General features: G+C 44.1%; 1 protein-coding gene across 1 annotated transcript in view; it reads right to left on the bottom strand.

Annotated features, from left to right (window-relative positions):
• The window catches only part of LOC126998559 (nephrin-like), a 94,793-nt gene that overhangs the window by 18,619 nt on the left and 48,204 nt on the right, over window positions 1–27,970 (bottom strand). Inside the window, exons 4-9 of the mRNA XM_050860344.1 lie at window positions 22,566–22,745; window positions 16,960–17,112; window positions 10,831–11,010; window positions 10,116–10,481; window positions 8,295–8,414; window positions 2,511–2,708 (exon numbers count right to left, since the gene is read on the bottom strand). Of these exons, the coding sequence (XP_050716301.1) occupies window positions 2,511–2,708; window positions 8,295–8,414; window positions 10,116–10,481; window positions 10,831–11,010; window positions 16,960–17,112; window positions 22,566–22,745 (1,197 nt within the window). The remainder of the gene's footprint in view (window positions 1–2,510; window positions 2,709–8,294; window positions 8,415–10,115; window positions 10,482–10,830; window positions 11,011–16,959; window positions 17,113–22,565; window positions 22,746–27,970) is intronic.

The raw sequence follows: 27,970 nt of genomic DNA, 5'->3' as shown, positions 1-27,970 counted from the left end.
CACACACACACACACACACACACATGCAGACATTACCTCCGGATATTGGCGGGAGTTTTCATTTCCGCCCGGCTAGCGACGTGCCAATGAAATTACACCTGTGTCTGGGTCCCAGGTATTACTCTTTTTCGCTTTGACATGAGATGCGACGTTTTTGAAAAGGAGAAAAGAATAGAACTGCGTATGTAGGTCTTTCTGTCTGTCTGTCTGTCTGTATGATTGTAAGTATACGTTAGCTCGGTTGAACATGAAGAACTAATTTTCATATAAAGCTGAATATTCATGTTTTGGTATTCATTGTATGGTGATATGTTTCGGGGATAGCAGGCATTTATTTTTATGTTCACTGAGAGGCATATTCATCGTGCTACATGTATTTGAATAGTGATTATTGTTGTTGCAGTAGTAGTAGTAGTAGTAGTATTAGTAGTAGAAGTAGAATTAGTAGTAGTTGAAGCTGTAGTTTTTATTATTGTCATTATTATTATCACTATTCTTTTAGATGTATTATTAAGAGATTAATCGTAATACCGTCTATTTATATACGGGGAACGAAAGATTACAAGGAGAAGAAAAGACAAGAGAAAGAAAAAGCATAAAAGTGAAAAAGGAGAGAAAGAGACAAGAGCAGCAAAAAGGGGAAGGATGATGAAGAAACTGACAGACACTGGAACAAAGAAAAACGATAAGCAGGAAGGGATGGAATGAATCAGAGGAAAAAGAAAATAAAAACAAAGAAACAAGAGGAGGGAAAGGAAGAAAGAATATCGAGAGAGAGAGAGAGAGAGAGAGAGAGAGAGAGAGAGAGAGAGAGAGAGAGAGACTGTGTAATAAATCCTCATGACCTGACCGTTAGTTGTTCTGCTTTAAACCGCGCATGCTCTCTCTCTCTCTCTCTCTCTCTCTCTCTCGCCACTCCCTCTCCTATTAGCAAACTTTTCCTCTGCTTGGATTCACTCGCTCTCTCTCTCTAAGCCCCGCCCACTGCACCCGCCAGCCAATCACAGCTCTTCTCTCCTTCTCTCGCATCACGTTTTTTCTCTCATCATTCTCATCTCGTCTCCGGTTTCTTGTTTTTCCTCGCTGTTTTTCTTAATTATGCTTCTTTCTTCGCTTCCTTTACTACCTTTTAATTAGTCCGCTTATCTGTCTATTTCTCTACCTATTTGTCTATCTGTATTTTTGTCTTTGGTTCTATGAGTGATGATGCGCTACTTAGATTTACCGCCATACATTGCGAATTGTTCCAAGTGTTGGTCGGTGTTGCGTGTTATAATGTTGTATCTGTGTTTTGGTATCTATATAATGTGTCTTCTTGTATGGTTATAATGAAGTGCTTTATGGTACGATTGATGTTTAAGATAATGTGTTTTTTCTTTGTCGTATTTATATTTTGTCTGTTTGTCGCTGGGTCATTCATATCGTCCCTCTGTTTGTTTGTCTGTCTGTCTGTAGATCGTATGTCTTTGTTTCTCTGGGTATTTTTTTTTGTCTGTGCCTGTCTGCCCGTCTATCCGCCTGTGTGTGTGTGTGTGTGTGTGTGTGTGTGTGTGTGTGTGTTGTCTATCTCGGTATATTGGCAACCCTTCTCTCTCTCTCTCTGTCGAACCACATCTTTCTTCATTTCCGTTTATTCCCTTTAGTGATCCAGCCAGGCGGACCAGAAACACTTTTTTTTCCGACATTCATCTCTTTTCCGTCCGTCATTTCAGCCACAGACGCCCCGACAAATGGGAAACGTACGTACGGGTTCACTCGACCAGACCAGACTTTCCCCATTCTCTTTCCTTTTTCTTTTTTCCCTTTTATCCTCGAGCCGCTGTTTGCTCGGGTTGGATTCTTATTCGACTTTTATTAACTTTTGTGTCGTTTTCCTGGGCCGTACTTCACCTTACTTTAAAATTATAGACTTGACTTTGTTGTACTTTTCTCTTTTTGTGTTATCATTTTTTTTCCTACGCGCAGCTAACCGGTTCACTTTTCTGTCTCAAGGCTGCTGTGCGTTAGCGTAGATTAGGTTTGGTTAGGTTAGGTTTGGTTTGGTGAGCTTTGGTTCTCATTTTCCTAACACAAGTTCACACTCGATCAGATTATTAGGTTTGGTGAGTTCAGGACAGGTTTCGTTAGGCATGGTGAGGGTTGGTTTGGTTAAGTCCCTTCCTACTAACATTAAAGAACGCTCTTCCAGACTATCAGGTTTGGTTAGGTCAGGATAGGTTCGGCAGGGTAGGTCAGGGCAGGTTAGGTCAGGTCAGGTCAGATTAGGCTCCTTCCATCCAAGACCCATATTCTACATATCGGGGCTTACACACACGTTTGACAAGGCTTTCGTAAATGTTTTGGGTATAATGGGGAGTTTTATGAGCCTAGTGATAGTTTGACAAGGCTTTTGCACCATGAATGAGTAAATCACCCATGAGAACCCGACTAACCTCATTTGCGGACTTGGGAAACACTTGAGAGAGGCAAAAGCGACTGAGAACACGAACCAAACACCCGACAACACTCACCCAGGATATTGATAACGTGGCTACTCCTCACTCCAGTTCGGGTCGTCGTTGGGTGTTCGGCTCGGCACTCCACGTTGGCCTCCGTCATGTCGTGGGTCTCGAGGGTCCTCACCAGCCGCTTGGTTAGGATAGACGTGGTGACCCAGCCGCCCTCGTAGTCTTCGGTCACGGTGGAGTTCCCCTTGGTGATGGTGATGCCTTTAGGAGGAGGAGAAATATGCAAGCGATGTTAGGCAGGCGTGGGATGGAATGTCGTGTAAGATCCTGAGGGCATTCTTAATTGGAGCTCTTTGTGTTAAAGGAGAGGAGGGAACGGTGAGAAAGAAGGAGGGAAGGAATGTCGAATGAGGGGTGTGAGAGAGAGGAAGGGAGATGAACAGAGAGAAGGAAAGAGGGCTTGATAGGGAAGGAATTACTAATGAGGGGTAATAGAGGAAGGGAGAGAGACAGAGAGAGAGGGTTTTATGAAAAGAGAAAGAGGGTCATTGAATGAAGGAGAGGATTTGAGAGAATTAAATGGCGAATGAATGGGAGAGAGGAAAAAAAATAGTGAGGGATGGAGAGAGGGATTAAGGGAGGAGAGAATGAGTTAGTGAGAGAGAGGGAAGAGAGAAAGAGAGGGATAGACGAGAGAGTGAGAAGATGAGAGAGAGAGAGAGAGAGAGAGAGAGAGAGAGAGAGAGAGAGAGAGAGAGAGAGAGAGAGAGAGAGAGAGAGAGAGAGAGAGAGAGAGAGAGAGAGAGAGAGAGAGAGAGAGTGTAATCAGCTGTAAAAGTGTCACTACATCTTATAATAATAATAAATACAATCGATTTATAGATACAAAGCGATATACGTCATAGCTGTACACACACACACACACACACACACACACACACACACACACACACACACACACACACACGCACACACGTCACACACCACTCGCTTTACGCCAAACTCTCATCAGTAAAGTGATTGAATGAAGTTGAAAAGACACTATTTTTTTTCCCTAATATAGAGCGATCGGAAAGAGGAATAAAACTTAACAAGCGATGACAGGGGGAATGCCGGAAGAGATTTACTTTTGAATAAGAAAACAAAGAGAAAAAACTGGACTTCGGGAACTAGGAAGCGAGGAAGGGAGTCACGTAGGCAGGTAAACGGGCAGACAGGTGAAGGTGTGAAGAAAGAGTGATAAAGTGAAAGAAGGAGAGAGAGAGAGAGGGAGGGGAGAGGGAGAGACGAGGAGGAGTCACAAACTACATTACACTGATGACGTTAGAGCGAAGCCATTCTACTTGCTTCAATTTGCGTGGCCTTGAAACACCATCGCGGAAGGTTCCTAAGATCGATAGAGGGAGGTGATTGCCAGTCCCTTGGTGCTCAGTAACAGCCGTGGTGATGGGAAGGAAAGGTTCATGACACCGTTAGGGAAGGGGAAGAAGAAGAAAGGGTGCCCAGTAACAGCCGAAGGGAGCGAGAAGGAAGGGCGTTAAGGAAGGGGAAGAAAGGGGAAAGGGTCTATGTGTGTTCTCTTGACGCTAAGCAACAGTGAATGGAATGGAAAAGAACTCGTCTGGATGTTGCGAGCAGGGTAGTGAAGGAGGAGGAACCTGGCAACTGATCTCTTAGACTTGGATGACGGGGGAAGAAACGAGGGAAAAAATATGGTCAGTGGAAGGAAGGAATGACTTGGTAGGGGAAGGAGGAGGAGAAGGAAGCTGTAAATTCTTATCTCTTGGACATATGTGACGGGGAAAGAGTGTGGAAGTGGAGGGAAGGAAAGAGATGTCTGCGTGGAGGATTAAGGGTTCGTGTGTGAAGGCCTGAGAGAACGTGTTAAAAAAAGAGGAGGAGGGAAAAGGAAGGCATATGGAGGGAACTCAGAGATGGAAAAAGTCGTGTGAGTGTGGAAAGAGAAGGAAGAAGAGAGTGTTAGTGCGTGAAATCTTGTGAATACGTGTAAAAGTGAAGAATGAAGGAAGAGGAGACAATGTTAAAAGATGTGAGGGTGAGCGTTGAAAAAGGAAGGTATATGGAGGGAAAGAAAAAGTCGTCTTGCGTGACAAAAAAGAAGAAATGAGAGAGAGAGAGAGAGAGAGAGAGAGAGAGAGAGAGAGAGAGAGAGAGAGAGAGAGAGAGAGAGAGAGAGAGAGAGAGAGAGAGAGAGAGAGAGAGAGAGAGAGAGAGAGAGAGAGAGAGAGAGAGAGAGAGAGAATAAAAGCGAATATATCTTGACTATAGCTTGAATATCCGTGACAGGAAGGAGATACATTGGCATTCCCTTCCTCTATACCGTCCCCAGTACCTTGATGACGTGGCTGCGCTAGGTAACGAGGAAGGGTGGAGGAAACTACGGTATAATTAAGGCTCTCAAATCCAGAACGTCCCTCTCTCTTCCCCTCGCTCTCTCTTATTATGCAGGGATCTTTGCGAGGGAAAGTTGATCTCCACTAATTAACTGAAGCCAAAATGTTATTGTCTTCCCTTCGAACGGACACGGATATGAATGGTTCGCAGTTGCTTTCCATTCTGTTCGCTCTTATACCCACCCCCCCCCCCCCCCCCCACACACTCACAGACACACATTTGGTTATAATTTTCTCATTGTTATTTATTATCGTGCTGTCATCTGTTGTTACTAATCTATTTTACTTGATCAGTGCTCGTTATTTTCACTTTTTTTTTTATTAAGGCGAAACTTTTATCACTGAAGCAGGAATCCGAATGAAGTGTGATGATCAGAGTCTAAATATCTAATTACTACGATAGACAGAGAGATATATGAATAGCCAGATCGATAGGGAGATGTTAGGATAGGCTAGGTAATGTGAGGTTAGGTTATGTTAGGTTAAGTCAGGTCGATAGGGAGAGGTTAGGTTAGGTTAGGTTAGGTTAGGTTAGGAGGAGAGAAAAAGCGAGAGAGAAGGAGAAGAAAGGGAGCGCTGCATACATTATAGTTATACTCTTTAACTTCCTAAATACATTATATGAGAGAGCGCGGCGGTAAGCTGTTCCCGAGAAAAGATTAGCGGAACATGAGAGACAAAGGAGGCCGCTCAAGAACAGGTTATGAATGAAAATTTCCTCCCTGCTCTAAGACGGAGTGGAAAAGGAGGAGGAGGAGGAAGAAGAGGAGGAGGAGGAGCAGGAGAAGGTGGGTGAGGAGGGAGGGAGGCAGGGAGGGAAAGAAACTCAAGAAGGAAGGAAATAAAATAGTGCAGGTTAAACATGAAAATCTCCTCCCTGCACTAAGACGGAGTGGAAAAGGAGGAAGAGGAAGAAGAAGAGGAGGAGGAGGAGAAGGAGAAGGTGGGTGAGGAGGGAGGCAGGGAGGGAAATAAACTCAAGAAGGTAACCAAAAAAAAAAAAAATGGTAAAGATGCGTGAAGAAAAGAAAGAATAAAGGAAAGACTGGAGGAGGAAGAAAGATGGAGCGGCGATGTTGAAAGAGGAGAAAAAGGAGGAGAAAGAGGAGGAAGGAAAAGAAAACTTGCGGGCGGAAAGAGAAGATGAAGGAGAGAGAGGAAGAAAAACGAGGAGGAGGAGGAGGAGGAGGAGGAGATGGTAAGGGCTAAGAGGGAGGAAAATGAATGTGAAGGAGAGGAAGGAAGAGCTGAAGGAGGAGGAAGTGGCGGCGGCGTTGAAGGAGAGGGAAGATGAAGAAGAAGGAGCTGGAAGAAGAGGAGGAGGAGGAGGAGGAGTTAGTGGCTTTCCTGTGGGAGAAGGTAGGAAAAAAACGTGGAGGAAGAGAGGAAGAAGAAGAACGAGGAGGAGGAGGAGGAGGAGGAGAAGGAGGAGGAGAAGGCGACAGTGAGAGAGAGGAGGTGTTAAGAGAGAAGAGGAGAGATGCGCTGAGGAAAGAGGAGCACCAGGAGAAGGAGAAGAAGAAGCAGGAGGAAGTGGAGGAGGAGGAGGAGGAGGAGGAGGAGGCATACATAGATAACCAAGGCACGTGAAAGCACAAGTCCGCGCCGTCATGAGTCAATACTGTGTGGCCTCGGCGGGAAGGTGGCGGCGGCGGCGGGAGAGGCGGGAGGATCAGGTGGTGGTGTCCCTCGCGCATGGGCAGTGTATGATAGACTGACCCACTGCTTCGCCCCGCCCCGCACCCCCACATGCCTCTCCCCGCTCGCCTACCTGCCTGCCTACCTGCCTGCCTACCTGACGTGATGTAAGCGAGAATCATCCACCGTGAACCGCGCAGCCACACCTTAAAGTTACGTTTGAAGTGATTTTTTTGTGTTATAAGGTCAACGCGTAATGTGAGAGAATGCTTTGATGATGAAATTTTTGAGTTAGTGTTTTGATATTCACTGGGATGTTGTTTAGTGCTTTGTTTGTTTGTTTGGTTGCTTGTGTGTGTGTGTGTGTGTGTGTGTGTGTGTGTGTGTGTGTGTGTGTGTGTGTGTGTGTGTGTGTGTGTGTGTGTGTGTGTGTTTGTGATGCTCTTGCCGCTCTCCATGGCCATTCAATCTTAATATTATTCATGAGAAAATGAAAATAAATAGAATGTATAATGTGTATTCGTATAAATCGAAGGGACTTGTGAGAGGACACTTTTATGCAAGGTGTGTGTGTGTGTGTGTGTGTGTGTGTGTGTGTGTGTGTGTGTGTGTGTGTGTGTGTGTAATAGTGTTTTTTTAATCTAATACTAATATCCGTATAATGAATTACATAAGCGATGCAAACACTGATCCCTCAATTACAAAACGCTAAAGAATTCACACACATAAAAATATAAACAAAAACATTACGCGCATATTAGTTGAAAACTGATGTAAACATTTAAATTCACCATCCAACTAATAAATAAACTCTTCAAAGACTTTCCAATTATTATATCCGATAGAAAAAAAAAACATGATTCCGTTGTCGAGAGAGAGGGAGAGGGAGAGGGGAAGGGGAAGGGAAAGGAAACAGGGTAGGAAAGAGCAGAAATGCGGGAGGTAACATCCGTGTAAGCTCACTGTTTTGACGGGAGTGATGTAATAGGCTGGCAGGGAAGCGAGTGGAGAGGGAACGGAGAGGAAGGGGAAATGGATGAAAATGGAAAGGAAGGGCCAGAGAGAGGGAAGGGGGAATACATGGAGGAAAGGGGAAATGAGGTGGAGGGAAGCGAGTCTAGAGGGGAACGGAGAGACAGGGGAAACGGAGGAAAGGAAAAATGAAAGAGCAGGGAGAGAGAGGGCAGGGGACGCACGGGAAGGAAGGGGAAATGGAGGAAAATTGAATGAAGGGTCGGTAAGAGAGGAGATAAAGGGGTCGCAGGGAGAGGAGGAAGCAACACAAAATCTAGCATCAGGGCGGACTGGACATACGACCCAGTGACCTAAATATCATGGAGACTGAGGCTGTCTGTTACATAGAGGCATGTGATGGGAGGATGCAACAGGTGGCGCTAGTGTAAACAAAACTGATGTTATATGTTGACTTTACTTAGAGTTTGGAGGGTGTTTGTGTTGTTCCCCGTTGTTCAGGCTAACGAGTAGTGTGTAAGCGAGTCAGGGGAACGCGCGCTTGCACACACACACACACACACACACACACACACACACACACACACACACACACACACACACACACACAAAACCCCCCCCATTCCCCCCCACACACACAGAGGCCCCCCTACACACACAGACCCCGACCAAAAAAAAAAAACCCCACACACCAAATACAAACCAGCAACACACGTATATCTAATCGGATACAAGGACTTTCCAGAGGAGTAGGCGAGGAGAGAAGAGTCAGGAGCTGGAGGCGGTACCCAAAACATAACAGAAGGTGAGGGCGTGAACGTACCGTGAACAATCCAGTTGATGGTGGCAGGCGGACTGGCGGGCGCCGTGACGCAGGTGACGGTGAACTCCTCGCCCACAGACACCGCCGCGGGGCCTCGAACCTCTACGTGGCTGGGAGGATCTGAAGGGATAGAAGAGGAGGAGGATGAATGACGCGCACTTCGGGGTATAGAGGAGTGGGACTTCGATGCATAGATATGAGATGGGTGTCACTTCAACTAGACTAGAGGCACTTTGATGTACAGAGATGATACTGAGTGGTATTGGGTGTATATAAAATAGATGAGGGCCACTTGAGTGTATCTATGAGTTGCACTTCGATGAATAGAAAACAAATGAGTGCTGCGCGTTCGGGTTATGGAGAAGAAATAAGTAGCACTTCTGTAAATACAAGACCGGTACGTACTGAATTTAAAACGTATTGCGTATATCAATTACTCTTTCGATTAATGCGTTACTCTACTAATAAAGGATGACATCAAAGGCCTTGCCAGTTGTTATCTTCGGATGGTTTTGCAACACTAAAGAGTCTGTAGCGACACGACAGGAAGCAATCACGAATGGGATGCGACATGATGCTAACAAGAGTGGCATTTCGGAATACAGGGAAAATACACGATGAATTTTGTTTGATTGTCACGTGGGTACACGAACACGGGGTTACATAAGAGGCTCTTTAAAATGCCTATAACGAAGATGCTCAAAGGACTATATCGACACTTAGTCAGGCAGCGTCGTTAAAATGGCAGGGGACTTAAATATAATATCCTTATGTGCTCCTACTTTTCCTTTCACACCTGTCCTTTCCTTTCAGCACGGAGTGGGAGGGTTCACGCGTGGAGCAAAATCTGTCACGGAGTCCAAAGTATCAATTACATTTGACTGGCGTGCTGCATCATAAGAGAGTCTAGTTGGCACGTAGCGAAGGACGATGTTTTTTTGTGGCTTATGTAGAGTCCTTTACCGTATTTTTTTTTATCGAGGTGTGTGTGTGAGCTATGTTGCTTTGCGTATTGGCTACTGTGGCGGTATTGGCAGTGAAGGGTTAAATGAAGGGAGATCTCAACTTCACGAACCTCCTGTATTCGCTCTCTGCCTTGCTTTAGCGTTCTGTGTATGGCAAGCGTATATAGTAATAGACGCATAACCCATTGTATGTTCAGTATTAGGCAACAGTAAAACAATGGTATAGGTACATATCTCCGTTTTCTCTTTGACTCTATAGTGTAAGATAAAGGTAAGAAGACCCTTTGACCTTGAAAGAAGAATGAGCTATCTCCTTGCCGCTCTCTGCAATTTAATCAGTCTCTTCCGGGCGATTATTCACCAAACTTACGACGCTGAGCGAACTGGGAAGCCACAAGGGAAGCCATACGCAGCAACGGGTAATTTCACCAACAGAAGAACTAACGGTGTTTCGTAACGGCTTGGCGGGTCAAGGTGTACAGGTCATGATGTCGCAGGTCATGGTGTACAGGTCATGATGATGCAGGTCACGGTGTACAGGTCATGGTTTCCGCTCCATATGCAGGATTCAATTTTTCCATGCAACGAGACAGCGAAGCCCAGATGAATGAACACTGATCTCGCAGACACGCCTCTCTGAACACACACACACACACACACACACACACACACACACACACACACACACACACACACGCAAACACATACAATTCAATACCTCCTTCTTTAACTCTCTATACTTCCCACTCCTTTCCCATTCCTATTGTGAACTCTAAAACAACATTCCCTTTGTGTCGTATCAGGATTTAGTGCCTGTTGCCTAGTGCTGTTATAACTACTACACGTGGCTACTTACAGTGCACGGTGAGGGTCACGTTGGTAGTGTAGGGCTTGTTCAGCAGGTCACTGTTGACACGGCACTCATACACGGCTCCGTCCTCCTCCCGCGTCGCCGTCACCTGCTGGCTCACGAACACGCCTCCGGATGCCTTCAGCTGACGGGCGGGGTGCGCGCTGGTCACAAGGCCGTTCCTTCTGCCTCGGCTGTTGGTCTTTGCGGCGGCAGCGGCGGCCTCCTGGTTGAGGGGTCTGCCATGGCGGTACCACATGACGCGAGGGGAAGGGTTGCCGCCGAGCACGTGGCACACAAGAATCCGGTTCTCCCCGGCCCTCAACACCTGGCCGGTCCTGTACTCGCTGATGACGGGGCGGCCAGGTGGGTCTGCGTGTGGAGGTGAAAACAGGGAGACGTAAACTCATGAACGAAGCCGAAAAGAGAGATAAGGAGGTGTGTATAATTCATGGTCTATGCGAAAAGGAGGCTGTTACGCTGTCAAGAGGAAGATAGGAAGAAAAAAAGGGAGGAGGGAGATGGAAAATCCATGGGATATACGAAGAGAGGTTGTTACGGTGTTGAGAGGAAGAAGGAAGATGAAAAGGGAGATAGGAAGGTGGGATATGCAAAGAGGAGGCTGATACGCTGTTAAAAGTAAGAAAGTAAGAAGAAAGGTAGATAAGGAGGCTGTTACCTTGTTAAGAGGAAGAAAGGAAGATAAAAACAGGAGACTTACGGAAGACAGCCAGCCTGATAGCGGCGACGAGGGGCGGCTGAGAGTAGACGATGGCGGGGTGGATGGCGCGGCAGGAGTACTGGTGTCCGTCATCGCCAGCCTCTGCCCTCAGCACCAGGAAGCTCCGCACGCTGACCATCTTCATGTGCTGGGACTCCTCGATCATCTCATAATGGTGGCCTGCAGGAGGGGAGAGAAGGGGGGTGAGGAGACCGGTGAAGAGAGAATGGAAACTGATGGGAGGGAACAAGTAGTAGTTACGATGGTGTGAATCAAGGAAAGATGATTAGATACATAAATATATGATTGTGATTCTCTTTTCGTGGAGGAAGAGGGAATGGAGTTGGAGAAAAAGGAAGGGGAGGAGGGGGAGGAGGAGGGAAAAGAGGAGGAAATAAGTAAAATGGAAACAGTGAGGTGACTGGAAGGGAGATGGCAAAGAGGTTCGTGTAATAAAGAAATATGATTCTCCTCTTTCTCCTCCTCCTCCTCCTCTCCCCCAAGCATGTTATCAGGTCAACCCATCGACTTTTAGCTCTGCAATAAACACTAAGCGGTTATCGATGGGAAGCTTCTCAATGACCCTCTGTAACATGCAGTTAAACGTGGCTCGCTCACACCGTAGACTAATGCAACGTGACCATTGTAACGCAACTCGTTTCGTAAAGTGACTGATGTGGAAACAGGACTCTATTTATACACACGCATAGCAAGGAATTGCACTTGCATTTCACTTTACTATTTTTTTCACTAGGATGGAAATGGCTTTAAGCTGCGTCACCTGACTTTTCTGTTGCTTAGACTGGTTCGCTCTGCCTTCGTTTCCATGGAAGTGTGTGTATGTGCGTATGTGTGTGTGTGTGTGTGTGTGTGTGTGTGTGTGTGTGTGTGTGTGTGTGTGTGTGTGTGTGTGTGTGTGTGTGTGTGTGTGTGTGTGTGTGTGTGTGTGTGTTTGTTTGTTTTCTTTTTCCCAATGATAAAAAAAAATATGATGCTGAGTGGGTATTATTTTCAAAAGATTAATTGTGAATCCTTGTTTTAAGTTGAAATAGAGAGATAAATCCAAAACGAATGCAAAAGAACAGCTGCATCTTTAATCAGGGATGTCTTTTTCTTCTCTGTTAGGATATAAAAAAATGCGTATTGTTTGATGTGAGTGAAGGTAATTTTTTCCGATAATAATAAAAAATGACCCTCGTGAAACGTTTGAAGTTGAACATAATTGGAGTATTCGGAAACAAAAGCTAGACAAGAGTTGGCTCGTCATAAAGTCATTTCAATGGATCTATATATAGCCCCTCTCCGTGATTGCTTGTTTATCTGAATTGTCCATGAAGAGCACGTCGGAAAATTGTATGAAAGTTCTTTGTAAGCGATTTTGTGAAGTGGCACGCATGCACTTCAAAGTCGCCGGGGGACGAGAGAGAGAGAGAGAGAGAGAGAGAGAGAGAGAGAGAGAGAGAGAGAGAGAGAGAGAGAGAGAGAGAGAGAGAGAGAGAGAGAGAGAGAGAGAGAGAGAGAGAGAGAGAGAGAGAGAGGAGGAGGAGGAGGAAAAGGCCGGAACACATGACCAATTCTTCCGCATATCTGCATATTATTCATGGACGTGGTGGAGGGATGAAGGGAGGGAGGGAGGAAAGGAAAAGAACGTGGGCTGAGGGAAAGAGAGTGGCGGAAGGGGGAATATATTTTGAAAGCCTTTGGACTACATCGGGATATTTTTACTTCGCCACCGGGAGATCAGGTCTTCAAAATACGGCTTGTGGGAAGAACTATATACAGGCAAGGATAGAACGTCTGCTGCACTGGCCATAACAAGCGAGTGTTTTTTGATTTTTAGTTGGGAAGTGATTGAGTTTTACGTTCTCATGGGTTATTTATTACACACACACACACACACACACACACACACACACACACACACACACACACACACACACACACACACACACACACACAAAGCACCTCGATCATTCCTTTTTTGTATCATATTTGGCTGTATTTATAGGAACAGGCAGTGAGTTACAGGAATCCGTCATGCTTTTTTTCTTATCTAATATTCCTCTTCCTTTGTCTTCATCGGAAAAAAAAGACATTGTGCATTCCATTGTTTGCGGGGATAAAAGAGACTAAGCATAATCCTCTGTAGGGAATCATTGCTCAACCCCGTAAAGTGAAGGGGAGAGAAGAGAAAGCAGCCACCGCATCACTTCCGAGTATTGAAACGGATATAATATGTAGAGAGAGGATATAAAAAAAAATCTGAGGCTCTCGTCTGGTTTAGTTCCCACGCTTGTTCGAAACTCCCTGTAAGTCTTCCATTTTAAGTTTTGTTTTGAAAGAAGTGTTCGTGCGTGGGTGCGTGGAAATGGAGGTTATGTGGGTGTGGTTGTTACGGTGTTTGAAGTGTTGGTGTTGGTGATAAGAAGTGTTGATGTTGATGGTGGTGATTTTAGGTTTCTTGTTGTTGATGTTGTTGTTGGTGGTGGTGATCGTAGTAATAGGTTTAGTGTTGTTGTTGATGTTGATGGTGATGTTAGTTTTGGTGGTGTTGATGGTGATGATGTTATGTTTCTTGTTCTGGTGGTGGTGGTTATGGTGGTGGTGGTGATTGTGATCGTAAGAATAGGTTTGGTGTTGTTGTTATTGGTGGTGATGTTGGTGTTGGTGGTGTTAGTGGTATGGATGTCAATGGTACTACTGGTGTTGATATGGGTCGGGTCATGCGGCATTGTGGTGTTTGTTTTTATACAGTGAACGAAACAACTCAAGGGCAAGAAAAAAATGAGCGAGGAAAAAAAGCCCGCTAATCGCTGCTCCCATAAAAGAAAATAGTGAAGAATGGACAAAAGAGAGGTCAATTTTTTATGCTTCTTGTTAGCGGTATGGCAGTGGGAGTAGTTAGTAGCGCAGGTACTCCGATCCTTCTTATGGCTTAGTGGAGGATGGCGTGTGGTGGTGGTGGTGGTGGTGGAGGTGGTCGGGGAAAGTTGTGAGATGATGGAGGGAATGCGATTGTAGAGTTTTTGGTAGTTAGTTGAACTTTTTTCCAACTTTCTCAATGCTAATGATTGTGTAAGTAAGAGATCGTAGGAAGTGGTGGTGTTTCTTGTTTTTCTTTATTTTGTTGTGTTTTTTTCTTTTATCTTATTTCTTCTTCTTATTATTATTTCTCTATTTATCCTTCTTTTTCTAACTCTTATTCATATCCTTACAGCAACTATTATTTTTATCCTCCTCCTCCTCCTCCTCTTACTCATCATCATCATCAAAAACATTTCCACTATCACTATTATTATTATTATTACAGTTGTTATTATTATTACTTACATCACAATTTCTCAACATCTGTGATTCTTCAAGCATGAAAATCGCTTGTGCATGTGTGGAAACTGAGCCTGCAGCTGTGTGTGTGTGTGTGTGTGTGTGTGTGTGTGTGTGTGTGTGTGTGAGTGTGAGTGTGTGGGAGGGACAGAGAATGATGTAATAGGTGGGCAGATAGGCCGGTACGTAGATAGGTAGGTAGGTAGGTAGGTAGGTAGGTAGGTAAGTAGGTCGGGATCGCTCGCTCACTCACTGCCACGGGATGCAAACAGGCGGGCGTCCTTTCATCTCCCGGAAGGTGTGGAAAATTTGAGCAAAAGTTACGATAGAAATTTTTTTAACTCGTGCCCTCTCCTCCTGCCTCTCGCGACCTCCTCCTCCTCCTTGGCGTTGCACTTCCGGGAAGATCATCAAAACTTTAGCAATTTCGGTCACTTTTATTCTCTCTCTTTTATCTTAATTGCGTGAGACAGACAAAGGAAGCAGAGAGAGGGGAGAAAAGAGCAGGGGTATATTGACTTCCGCTGTTGTATGCCCAGGGACCTTTTCATTACCAGCTTTTAGTTCCGGAGACGCAATTAAAAAACTTCCGAAAACATCATTTTTTCTCATTATTCATTTTTCCTGCACGCGCTTCTCGCACCCACTTCCGTGTTCTTAGAAGTGTCATTATTGCCGCCCGGAATCTAATGAGGGAGGCAAAGGGTACGGGGAGGAGCACAAAGATAGACGAACGGGGGACTGGGGAGGTGGTGGTGGTGGCGGAAGGCAGGAAGAAAAGTGGTTAGGTTACCGGAAGGGCGACAAGGTGAAAGGCAATTTGTAAGGGCGAGGATAGAGGGACATGGAAGCGGAAATAGTGTTAGGGAAAGGAAGAAAAGAGCAGGGACTGAAAGAGGGGATAGCAGAGAGGGCGTGTAGAGAGAGATAAGACTATAACAGAGCGGGGAGAAAGTAGCAGGAGGGAAGAAAGCATAGAAGGGTAAGAGAAGAGAGATAGCAGAAGAGAACGGAGGATAACAGAGGCAGGAAAAAGGTAGCAGGGGTGAAGAGAGCAAAGCAGGGGATGTGAGGTGAGGTTAGCAAGGACGGAAACAGGGTAGCAGGAAGTAGGAAAGGATGTAAGGGTGATACTGGATGAAAATAAGATGGAGCGGGTGAAGAAACGGATAAGGAAGTGGCAGGAGGCAGGAAAGGGCATAGCAGGGTTTGTAAGAAGTTAAAAATAATGAGGACAGGGTGGCAGAGACTAGGAAAGGGTGGAGGGATGCTATCGGACGGAAAGAAGCTGGAGGGAGAGGTGGCGAAGGGGATAAGGAAAGTGGCGAGGGGCAGGAAGGAGCTGGTGAGAGAAGAGGAAAATGCATACTGACAGGCGGCAGCAACTCCACCTTGGCGGAAATAAGATTCTTTGCTCGACTCGTGGCTCAGGAAACGCCGGAAATAATGCGAATAGGAAAAATATAACGTTGGATGGTAAGAATCGAAACTACTTGTACCACCCGAAATTGACCTCTCTTTCGGCCACCTCTTTGGATTCTTTCTAGGAGCAGCGAGTAGCGGGCTTTTTTTTTTATTATTGTTTCCTTTTTTTGTGCCCTTGAACTGTCTCCTTTGTTGTAAAAAAAACACTACCACCACTACTATTACTACTACTATTACGACTTCTACCTCTACTACTAGTGATAACGATCATGATGAATATTCGTCTTTGATCGCTTAATAATTACCGTCATGTCATTTGAACTAGAAATTAATGATCACTGTGCATCAGAAAGCCTGCCGGGTATCTGTCTATCTATCTATTATCCATCTATCTATCTATCCATTGTTAAGATATTACTGTATTATCTATTATCCATCTATCTATCTATCTATTGTTAAGATATTACTGTATTATGTGATATTCTCCTGCCCTAGCGTTGTTGTTGTTGTTGTTGTTGTTGTTGTTGTTGTTGACGGAGGAATAAGAAATCTGCAAATCTCTAGTTTCCTGCGCATCCAGAAGCTTGGGAGAGCGAGAAGAGGAGGTTTTTTTTTATATTCTTCGCGATGTATTTTATTTTATTTTCGTTGCACTTGTGGATCTGCAGTCATGTGTAGCGGAGGAGGAGAAGGAAGAAGAAAAAAAAGAAAAAAAAGAGGAAGATGATGTACAAGAAGAAGAAGAAGAAGAAGAAGAAGAAGAAGAAGAAGACGAGCTAGGAAATAAAATAAAAAGAAAAAGAAAATGTGTAGTGGAGGAGGAGGAGGAAGAATAAGAATAAGAAAAAAAGAGGGAGATGATGTACAAGAAGGAGAAGAAAAAGAAGAAGAAGAAGAAGAAGAGAAGAAGACGAGCTAGGAAACAAAATAAAAATGAAAAGAAACTGAAAAACATATATTGAGAAAGAAAGAGATTATAAGAAAAAGAGGGAGGGAAAAGAAGGAGGAGGAGGAGGAAGAGACAGAGGAAGAGGATGAGGAGGTAAAGGAGGAAGAAACAGAGGAAGAGAAAGAAATGGAGGAGGAAGATAATAAAAAAGACAAAAAAAAAAGAGGAAAGATAAAACTCACACATTTCCCTTCAAACAAAAAGTAAAAAAAAAAAAATAAATAAATAAAAAAGGATATTGCAGAGAAGAATAATGTAAAGCTTCTACTCAGAACTCCATCTACTAAAACAGGTTCAAAAATAAATTCTCTCCTAACACACACACACACACACACACACACACACACACACACACACACACACAACCCCCCCCCCCCGCACCCCCCCCCATCCACCCACACACACTCGCTCGTATACACATCAACACTTACTGGGGTCGATTCTGAGGGTGTTGCGGTACCAGGCGACGGTCGGGGCGGGCTTAGCGTCCATCAGAAGGCACTCCAGTTTGAGCTTGGTTCCCTGCGTGACTTCGACCAGTGCTCCGTCGCCCCAGCCAACCATGACGATCTTGCGTGGAGGAACTGTCGGGGAGAGGGAGAGAGGAGAACCGTGAGTCGAGGAGATATAGTGGAGAATGAAGGAGATGAGAGAAGGATTAGAGCAAGGAAGGGGGGGGAAGGGATATAGTGGGATGGATAACCGTGAGACTATAAAGAGGAGAGCTTAGTGTAATGAAGCAGGAATGAATGAAGGAAGAGCAGGGAAGAGAAGGAGTGAAGGGAGAATTTAGTATACTGAAGGAGGAATTTGTGAAGGAAGAAAGGCAGGGATGGTTAGGAGGGATTGATAAATGGACATAAGGGGAAAGGGACAGGGAATGGTGGAATGGAAGAAGAAAGAAAGAAAACGAGGAAGGAAAGTAGGAATCCATGAAAGAAAAAGGAATGAAAGAGGGAAGAAAGGAAGATCAAAGTAGAAGTGCCAAAAGGAAACAGCGTAGGGAAAGAGAAGGATGGATAAATGGACGTAGATAAAAAAAAGAGGGAACAATGGAAGGAACAGGAAAGAAAGCAAGGAAACAAGGAAGGAAGGTACGAATGAATGAAGAAATGAAAGAAGGAAGAGAGAACGGAAGAAATGCGAGGGTAGAATGATGAAACAAAAGTAAAGTGGAGGAAATAAGAGGTCAACAAATAACGGATGACTGAGAAAATGCGAGGAGGAGGAGGAGGAAGAGGAAGGAGGAAACACAGATGGTGGGGGAGAGATGTGTGGAATGGAGGGGGAGCGAGGAGAATCATAGTTACCCGAGAGACTGTGAGTGAGGAAACAGAGACGGGAGACGGAGAGGGAGGAGTAGGAGGATGAGGATGAGAAGAGAGAGGAGAAACACGGGTGACTGAATGCTTTAACGAGGTCGGACTGTTTGTTTACCCGGTGTGGACAGCCTGCATTTAAGGGACTGGAATGGGTATGTGTTCCTTCCATCGTTGCCAAATTATCGTATACATCGCATCGCATTTGATCAGAGTACGACAATCTGGCAACGCTGGTTCGCTCTCTGTCGTAATATGTGATCCCGGTGCAGTCAGGAGCGTGTTGGCGGCCTCACGTGCCTTGCCTTGCTTGCCCTTCCTTTCTTCCTTCCGTTTGACACCGAGAGGAAACAAGAAGACATAGAGAAACTAGCCATCCTTCCGGTACCACAAAAGGAAGATAAGTAATAAAGAAAGAAAGACAACTAAGAGGGATTTGTTAGGTAATGATGTTTGCCTCACGTATCCCTTCTTCCCTCCCTCCCTCGAGCCACACGGGAAGAAATAGAGGGTGGAAAATAAGACTCCTAGATCTTGACGGATGTGACAAGATTTCCTGAGGGTGAAACGGAAAAGAACTGGAGGCTGAGGGGAAGGGAGAGAACGGGAAGATAAGATGATGCAAGAGATGGAAGAGATCAGAAGTCTTTCGAAAGGATCAGACCGTTAAAGAAAGAGAGAAAGAAAGATTAAGAGGATAAGGTGGTGGAGAGAGAAAGAGAAGTTGTAGAAATGAATATGAAAGGGAATGAATGGATTGAAAAACGAGCGGAGAGAGAGAGAGAGAGAGAGAGAGAGAGAGAGAGAGAGAGAGAGAGAGAGAGAGAGAGAGAGAGAGAGAGAGAGAGAGAGAGAGAGAGAGAGAGAGAGAGAGAGAGAGAGAGAGAGAGAGAGAGAGAGAGAGAGGAGGAGGAGGAGGAGGGAGAGGCCCGGGGGCTCAAGACGGTTGCCATGACGACGGGAGGCTGAGCAGGAAGTGGGGCAGATGTATCTTTAATAATGCTTCATGTCTCAGTGAAGCGATCCGTCAAGTGGTAGATGAAGACCGAGTTGTGTCTATCTCCCCGTTTTCTTTCTCCACTTTCAACGACTAGTTCTTGTAAATAGTGACGGGAACACTTAGTTGATATGAGGCCGTATTCTCAGAGACTCGCAAGAATTATTTCCAAAGGGCACAACGGAGATCAGTCGGGTTCTAGTGAGTGCTCTTCACGTTCATGGTGCAGATGCCTTGTCAGAGTATCACTAGGCTCATAAAACTACTGGTGTGAGTACTAACATAACCATTAGGAATGCCTTTTCAACTCTGGATTTTTTTTTTACAACAAAGGAGACAGCTCAAGGGCGCAAAAAAGGAAACAATAATAAAAAGCCCGCTACTCGCTGCTCCTACAAAAAAGAATCAAAAGAGGTGGCCGAAAGAGAGGTCAGTTTCGGGAGGAGAGGATGTAGTATACGTCCTGAAATGCTTGAGAATATGAGTCTTGCTGGGCTGTAATGAATTTCTTTATCTTCCTCTTATGTCTGTCCCGCCGTTCAGTTCGCTGCGTGTGTTGTTTCTTGTTATATTACCAAAATTAACTATCTATTTTGAAGGTGTTCAGCTCCCCGCTTGACCTCGCTTGACCTCTTTCTGGTGTTTATATAGCGTCTGGTACTTCTCATAATATCACCACCTAGGGCACCCTCTTATGTGCTCTTAATTTGTCCTGCTCATTTTTTTAATCTTCCTTTCTCTTTTTACGAGCTTGTGTTCCTTTGCCCTTCCTCTGTTGTGTCTAGTAAATGGTTCTCGTAATATCACCACCCAGGGCACCCTCTTATGTGCTCTTAATTTGTCCAGCTCATTTTTTTTTATCTTCCTTTCTCTCCTTACGAGCTTGTGTTTACTTGCCCTTTCTCTGTCGTGTGTTGTAATTGATTCTCGTAATATTACCACCCAGGGCATTCTCTTCTGTTTTTTATATGTCTAGCTCCTCCTTTTAACTCTCCTCCCTCTGTCTACATTCATATCTTCACTTGTCCTGACCGCCTTGTATTGTCTGTGTTTGTGTTCTCATATTCTCACCTCCCAGTGCACCCTCTTTCTTTTTTCATCTGTCCAGCTTCTGTTTTTACATCTTCCTCTTTCTATTTATAATCTCGTGACCACTTGTATTTCCTCCATTATAAGTGGTTCTTTTTATACCATTACTACTCAGTGCACTCTCTTTTGTTTTTCATCTGTCCAGCATCTTTTTTTCATCTCTTTCTCTCTACTTATCATCTCGTGTTCACTTGTTCTACCTCTGTTGTGCGTGATGGCGGTAGTTTCCATAATATTTCCACCCACGGTATCCACTTCTGTTTTCCATTTGTCCAGCTTCGTTTTTTCATCTTCCTCTCTCTATTTATGATGTCGTGTTCACTTGTTCCACCTCTGTTGTGCGTGGTGGCGGTCGCACCCGTAATATCACCGCCCAAATTAACTCTTGCCTTGTTATTGCCACTTACAGCGAAAAACACGGAATACAACGCACATCAGCAGGGAGTGTTGTTGTTATTGTTGCGTGTTGTTAGGGCGAAATTATCTCACACGGGGTTGTTTTCGTCTTTCCGGGGATAATGCCATTCAAAGCCACCGTCCATATCCTCTCTGCGCCACGCCTCCACATCTGCTTCACATAATGCCAACCTTGTTTTTCGTGCTCCATTATACTCAACTTTTACCGCAACCACTTCAGCATGTTCCAGTAAAGACCAATTCCCAGTATCATCATTACCAAAGTTTTCTTATGGTTTGTATGTCAATGGTGGTGTTCCTGGTAACCCTAACCACTGACCTACCTACTTAGGTTGTCCAGGGAATTATTGGGAATGGAAAGGGAAGAGAGAAAGGAGGTATTACGATTGGAAGGAAGGTAAAAGGGAAGAAAAAGAATGAAGGAAGGAAAGGCAGAGGAAAAGGACGAAGAGAGGAGAGGAAGAGGAAGAAAGCAGGGTGAAAAGGGAAACTAAAATAGGAAGGGATGGAATGATAGAGAGTTAGGACAAAGAGAAAGAGGTAGAGAAAAAAAATCGATAGCTTGTTTCCAGGTAATGTGGGATGTTCACCTGAGAAGCAGCCACAAGCTTTAACTAATCACGTAAACAGCAACTAGTGATGGAATTGTGGCAACTGCTTTCATTAGTATTGTCCATAAATACGGGTTGTGAAATAGATTGATGAAAGAGATTGTGTTATGATGATTTGTACGCCATTCTCCATCACTTATTTAGGGGGAGAAAAAATAGATTGGTTGGCTTTATTTCCCCGGTTTTTGTTTGCTATGGCGACCGTTCTTACTACATAAACACGCGTTGTGGAATAGATTGATGCAAGAGTTTGTAATATGATGATTTGTTGCCATTCTCCATCAATTATTTAGGAGGAGAAGTAGTAGATTTTGGGCTTTTTTTCCCCCGGTTTTTGTTTGCTATGGCGACCGTTCTCACTACATATACACGCGTTGTGGAACAGATTGATGCAAGAGCTGATGATTTATGATGAGAGATGATGATTTATACTCCATTCTCCATCACTTTTTTCGGGGGAAGAGTAATAGTTTGGCGGACTTTATTTCCCGTTTTTGTTTTTGTTATTGACTCCCTCTGGCGTAGAAATAAGTGCTGGGTAACGAACAATACTGGTCTCTACAACGCCTGTGATTACCGCACTGTTTTGTTTGCTGTTATCTGCTTCCCCTGATGTAAAAAAATATATGGTGAGTAACGAACAATATTAGGCTCTACATTGCCTGTGATTATATCGTACTAAACAAGCTGGGTAACGAACACAAACTATATCGCCCGTGTTTATCATCCTATCATTAATTTCGCATTCAGGCCCAGTGTGCTAAAGTAAGATCAAATGATGACCGCTATCTCTACATCACCACCCGACTCGCGGCCTTGATCACATGCACACCAACATTGATTCCGCTTCCGAGCCCAATATTTTGAAACAGGATGAAATAGTGGGCTTACGCTGAGCTCTTTATTATGCCCTTATGGCCCATTAACCCTAGCGAGCCCATTACCACGCGGTTCATGGCCTGCGTACATTATCCGAGTTATCAGAGTCGGCGGCATATGACCACAGATGTTGCGCCGACTAAACGAAACTTTCCAACTTTCATGTGTTTCGAGGCGTCTATGTTTCGTTCACACCGTATAAGGAAGAGGAAGAATAAGCATAGTGTGTACCGTGTGTTTCAGTTTGATCATAAATGCAAAAGGAAAAAAAGACTAGATTTACGAGTCATAGTTCTAGTCTCTTTTTCGACAGGACGACACTTAGATTCACATCCTCCTTAATAGTCGTCTCTTCCTTTCTGCTACCCCGACCAAACCTAATCTAACTTAACCTACCTAACAATTTTGATCCGTGTAAAAGAAACAAGAATAAACTTATCGAACTTCTAGTCCCTTTACTCCGAGACTTCACCTAAATTTATCTCTTACCCTACAGTCATCTCTTCCTTCCTTCCGTCTCATCCTAACCCAAGCTAACCTCACCATTTTGATCATGAATGCAAAACAAACAGTACCGTAGATTCATAGGTTGATGATTTAGTCCTTTTACGCTAAGACCTCACTTAAAGCTACATCCTACCCAACAGTCATCCCTTCTATCCACCTCGTCCTGACCTAACCCAACCAAACCTAACCTAACTTAACCTAATCTTACTAGTACTCACTCATGACAGTCACGTTGGCGCCGGACCAGATAGCCTCCTGGGTCGCGGTGGGTCCAACCTGGCACTCGTACTCTCCCTCGTCCTCCAGCGTGGCGCCGCGGATAACCAAGTGATGTTCGCCAATGGTCTCGTTCCCCACGTACTGGTAGCGAGGGTAGCCGGGCACGGTGCGGTTGAAGCCTGGAGGTGCGAGAAGAAGAGAAGAAAAACACGTTACGTATATGATATTACTGATAGGTTAGCGGGAAATGACTAGCTATAGGAGTTTGATTGAAGAAGAAAACATAAGTCGGTATTATAAGATATTTTCGCTTTTTATATCAGCTATTTCTAAAGGTCAAAGAGGGGGTCAATCAGGTTCTAAAGAGTGTTTCTTTAGGTTCACGGTACAGAAGGATAAAACTACCACCAGGGCCATAAAATTAATCCTGGAAATGCCCCAAACTCCAACGAAAGCCTTGTCAAATATGTGAACTTGGGCAACGAAATGTTTAGTAATACGGCCCTATAATATTTCCCAGCTCTGTTGTGTAGCAAGGGAAGCCAGCCATGTTGTGTTGATATACTTTAAAACCGGAAGACAAGTAGACACGATATCCCAAGTGTTACGGAAACTGGAGAAAAAATATTGTAGGGTAGGGAAATAAGTACCCGTAGGTAGGTATTAAAGGAAAAAAGAAATCCTCAGCCTCGTATTGTTGCGAGCCAGCCACGGTGCGTTTAAACCTTGAAAAAAGGAAGAGAAAAGACACGACTTCAAAAAGGTCAAGGAAAACGGAGAGAAAAAAATAGTGACAGGGTAGCGAGAAATGAATATCCGTAAGCGTTGAAGAAAGAAAAAAAACAATATTCCTCTTTTTTGTATTACAGTGCGTTTAAATCTTGTAAAAAGGAAGGGAGAAAAAAAAAGATATGATTTCCCAAGGTCTAAGGAGAACAGAGAAAACAAGGTCACCACTTCACATCAGCTCCCATAGAAGACAACAGGTAGCGAGGGGAGCCAGGCAAGGAAGCTGAGGTTAATAATGCCCTGGAGAGGTAAGGTAAAAGCGGATGAAATTAAATTATACTCCAAAGGCCACCGCACGAAAAAGAAAATCGCCCCCAGCACGCCGCTATCATACAAGGAAGTGAGTTTTAAGTGAAATTGCTTTACTTTTTCTTCGTATAAAAACTCCACTGCATGTTAATAGATGTTGGTTAATAGTAGTTACTGTAACCGTTTCCGAATCACACCCCATCAAATTAATGTTCTATATATATGGTGTTAGTATTGTTTTATGTACGTAGACTTTCATTTCCTTATGGTGTTTAGAAAGTTAAAGTACTACAAGGTTGCGTTCTGGAGGTCATCATTCTGTCTATCGCTCACTTAAGATGTTTAAAATCACCTGGGAATTTACTAGGTTATCTTCGTTTGTTTATAAAGCCTTCACTCTTTTTAAGCTCGAAGGTAAGGAAGAAGGAAACCGATCAAAACAACTTTCCACTCCTTCTTTCTCTCCCTCTCTTCAACGCATTTTGTCATAAGGAATGGGAAGTAAACTTTTCAGCCTCTTCAAACAGCCGATGGAGTGAGACCAAGTGACGAAAGGACTACACCGAACAACGTAACTTTCCATATCTTATTTCTCTCCTCAACGCATTTTGTCATCGGGAACTTAAGTAAATTTTTCAGTCTCTGCAAAATGCCGATGAGTGAAGACCAAGTGACGGAAGAAGGACAGTCGACACCACAACATTCAACACTTTCTTTCCCTCCTCAACGCATTTTGTCATCGGGAACAAGAAGCAAACAACTCTATCTCTCCAAGCCTCTGATGAAGTAGAGGGAAGTCGAGTCGAGGGGGAAGGACAGTCAACACAATAACACTCGACATCATCTTTTTCTCCTCAACGCATTTTGTCATCGGGAACAGGAAGTAAATATTTTCCTCTCCTTATCCATCTGATGAAGTGGAACGAAACCAAGTCACGGAGGAAAGGAAGACAACCGACACATCACAACAATTAACACCTGCCTGTCTTAAACTCTTTCCTCCTCATCAACAGGAAGTAAATATTTTCTTCTCCTTATCCGTCTGATGAAGTGGAACGAAGCCAAGTCACGGGGTAAAGTTAGACACCCAATATCTTACAGCAATTAACACCTGCCTCTCTTAAACTCTTTCCTCCTCATCAACAGGAAGTAAACATTTAACTCTTTTTAACCCTCTGATGAAGTAGAACGAACCCGAGTCACCGAGGAAGGAAGGAAGGACACCCCCGACACATTACACGTCCCTTCTCACCGCCACCTTTTACTCCTCAGCAGTTTTTGTCCTTGGTAACTGGAAGCCACTTGACGTCTCGCAACACCGCGCCGCCTGGTCCTCTCCTCCCTCTCCTCCCCCTCCTCCTCTTTCCCCCACCAGACACACTCAAGATGTTTACCAGTTGAAGAGAAGCGGAGGAAAACCTGACTGGCTTCTGTGTTTCCGAGTGGTGAAAGCGGAGGAAGAGGAAAGATATGATGAAAGAAAGGGAAAGAATTGAGGTTATGTGGTTTCAGTGACGTGTGGCCTCAGGTGTTTGTCTTTTGTGTCTTTGAGTTTGAAGATTGTCGTCAGGGCAGAACCACGTCACACACACACACACACACACACACACACACACACACACACACACACACACACACACACACACACGCACACGCACACACACACACACAATAAAAGTGACAGTTGTGCGTTAAACATATAAACAGTTGAACCTTCCCGCTGCGTAATCACCTTGTCAATGTCGAACTGAAGTGGTAAAACATTGAAAAAAAAATAACCCTTACATATCCATTGCAAATTAAAATCAAAATGTGAAAAAATATCAACGAGAGACCGGAACTCAAAATATTTTAATGATGGCAATAGACTCAGTGGGAAATACCATTTTTTTATCATTTTTTCACCAAGGTTTTCTCTCTCGATAGACAGGTAGTTAAATAGTGAGATATAGAGTGATGTATCATAGATATGGATAGAGTGGTGCATGGATAATTATAGATAGCTTGATGCAAGGGCAGACATAGATACAGACAGGAAGGAAGATTATCCCCTCCGAGTGCGTTGACCTTAAGATGCAGAGATTCTCGTTTTGATCAATAAGATTCCTAAAGGCCGATGAGGGGAACATCTTCACGTCCTTCCTTCCCTCCTCGGCGTGACCGGTGGAGTGGTTGCTATTTAGGGCGTCACGAGGGTAGCACATATAGGGTGATTAGCAACCCCTAGGAAGCCAGTTGAGCCTCTGACCTGTGGGACTAATCACGCACCTGTCTGTCACCGCTAATTGGACAGGTGGGTAACGAAGCCTCTCACCTGCCGGAAATTGCGTGAAACTGATGCGGTATTGGCAGATGCGAGTTATTATTTTTTTTCTTTTTTTTTCCTCTTTATGTTTTTATCGGAAAATTAATTGCTGTCATGACGAAACAAACTAATAATTATCTTTCGAAATATTATTACGTTCCAATAAGTTGTTTTTTTCTTCTTCTTTTTTTCCCCCTTTTTTTTCAACTGCAATGGAGGAAGCAGCTCAACGGCAAAAAGGAAAAATGTTTGTAAATGTAAATAATCTAAAATGATCTAAATAAAATAAAATAGATGAAAATGTGAGTTGAATAGTGGAAAATTAACGTGTGGCGACAAGCAGAGAGGTAGAGGTTGAAGGAGAGGGAGAGGAAGCGAGAGCGAGAGCACCAGATATAAAAAAAAACACACCCGCATATTTTTGTTTTCAGATGTATGCAATTTTTTCGGTCCTCTGATGAATATTATGCAGGACATCAAACGCTGAGGTTATCCCAAGTGTTTCCTGTCACGCGGCGCCCCGGCCATCACACGCGCGGCTGGGAGCGGCGACCTTCACGCCTCTCACGCTGGGGATCTTTGGTCGCTAATGCCCTGGAGGCGGTTCCTTTGGTGCCGGAAAAGAGGATCTGTTGCTTAATTTCCACGACCCCGAAAGCCAAGTCCCGACGCATGAATGTCGAGCCTCACTTTACTGTGTTGGCAGCTTATTCACTTTCTTTTCATGCTGACGTGTGTATATAACAAAAGCGATTCAGTTTTGTAAGTTTCGTTTATAAAGACGGTCATGATATATAGAATTTTAAACTAGAGTGCATGAATAATATATGAATAAATAAATATGAATGAATACTATATGAAGGGCTGAAGATTTACTATGTGATGCTGAAACTCGTATTCTCCAACGCGTCGATCTTCCGCTACACTGATTTTCAAAGGCCACAGAGAAGGTTAGTCTGATTCTCATGAATGTGTTGCCGGTTCATGGCTCAGAAACCTTGTTAAACCACCATTACGCTCATGAAACCACCGATGAAAATCACTACAACTTCTACGGGAGCCTTCTCAGATCGATATGTGAAAATGTTAATGAAGAAAAAGGGTTGAAAAGAATAAGGAGGAATAAGGGCTGAAGAAGGAAGTGAAGAAGATGAGTTTTAGTCGGAAGTGTCTTACTCCCGAGGCACGGAGGTCAATGTGTCCCCAGCCAATCATTTCCTCTGCCTGCACGTCAACAAAGCTGATTAAGCGTGGCCAGAGGCGGAACACGAGCCGTCCACTGAGAGGCAGCTCGTGTCTCGATGGTCAATGCTTGTCAAGATTGTCAGGAAACTTCACTTCAGAGGCTCAGTCTCCAGAAAGCCAGTTCTTTTTCAATGATTTTCCTGTGTTGAGTTAACTTAAAAAATGAACTGTTTCTTTAATGGCCACGGGTGGGTACATGACTTACGAAGAAGCTGATATATAATGTTCAAGCAGTACACTTTCCTACAATCGTGAAAAAATAACGAATCACTCACTGTCCAGATTTCCTAGTTCACATTTTCCGGGCGGAGTGGAAAAATTTGGGCGGCTTTTCCGATACCCTACGCCCCTGTCCACCTAACAGTGAATGGATACCAGATATTAATCGGGGGTTGTGTCCCGTCTCCTGGGATCTGTTCCCTTCTCCTATAATTCCTTCCCCTTCTGTCTCTCTCCTGCATATGACTTCAGATGTTGCGCCGACTAAACCAAACTCTCCAAACTTTGGTTTTTCTTTTATACAGTAGAGAAAGGAGTTCAAAGACCAGTAAAGGAGACAGTTCAAGGGTAAAGAAAAGGTCTTACAACGTCTAGAATTATACCATTAAACGCTTTCAACATGACCCAAGCTTACAGTTCACAAATATTTACCTCTTGTTTAGTTGAAATGGTTTTTGATATATCCTGAAAGTATGAAGCGTTACTTAGAAGTCTATAAATATAAGTATCATTTTCAATTAACCCCGCTGGTGTCACTGAATTATTCATATAGACTTTACGTATTTGACTGTTCTTATTCTGTTTTGGCTAATTGCA

This window comes from Eriocheir sinensis, chromosome 14, assembly GCF_024679095.1.
Source record: "Eriocheir sinensis breed Jianghai 21 chromosome 14, ASM2467909v1, whole genome shotgun sequence".
NCBI classification, from domain to species: domain Eukaryota; kingdom Metazoa; phylum Arthropoda; class Malacostraca; order Decapoda; family Varunidae; genus Eriocheir; species Eriocheir sinensis.
This window is presented reverse-complemented; position numbering and strand designations above follow the sequence as displayed.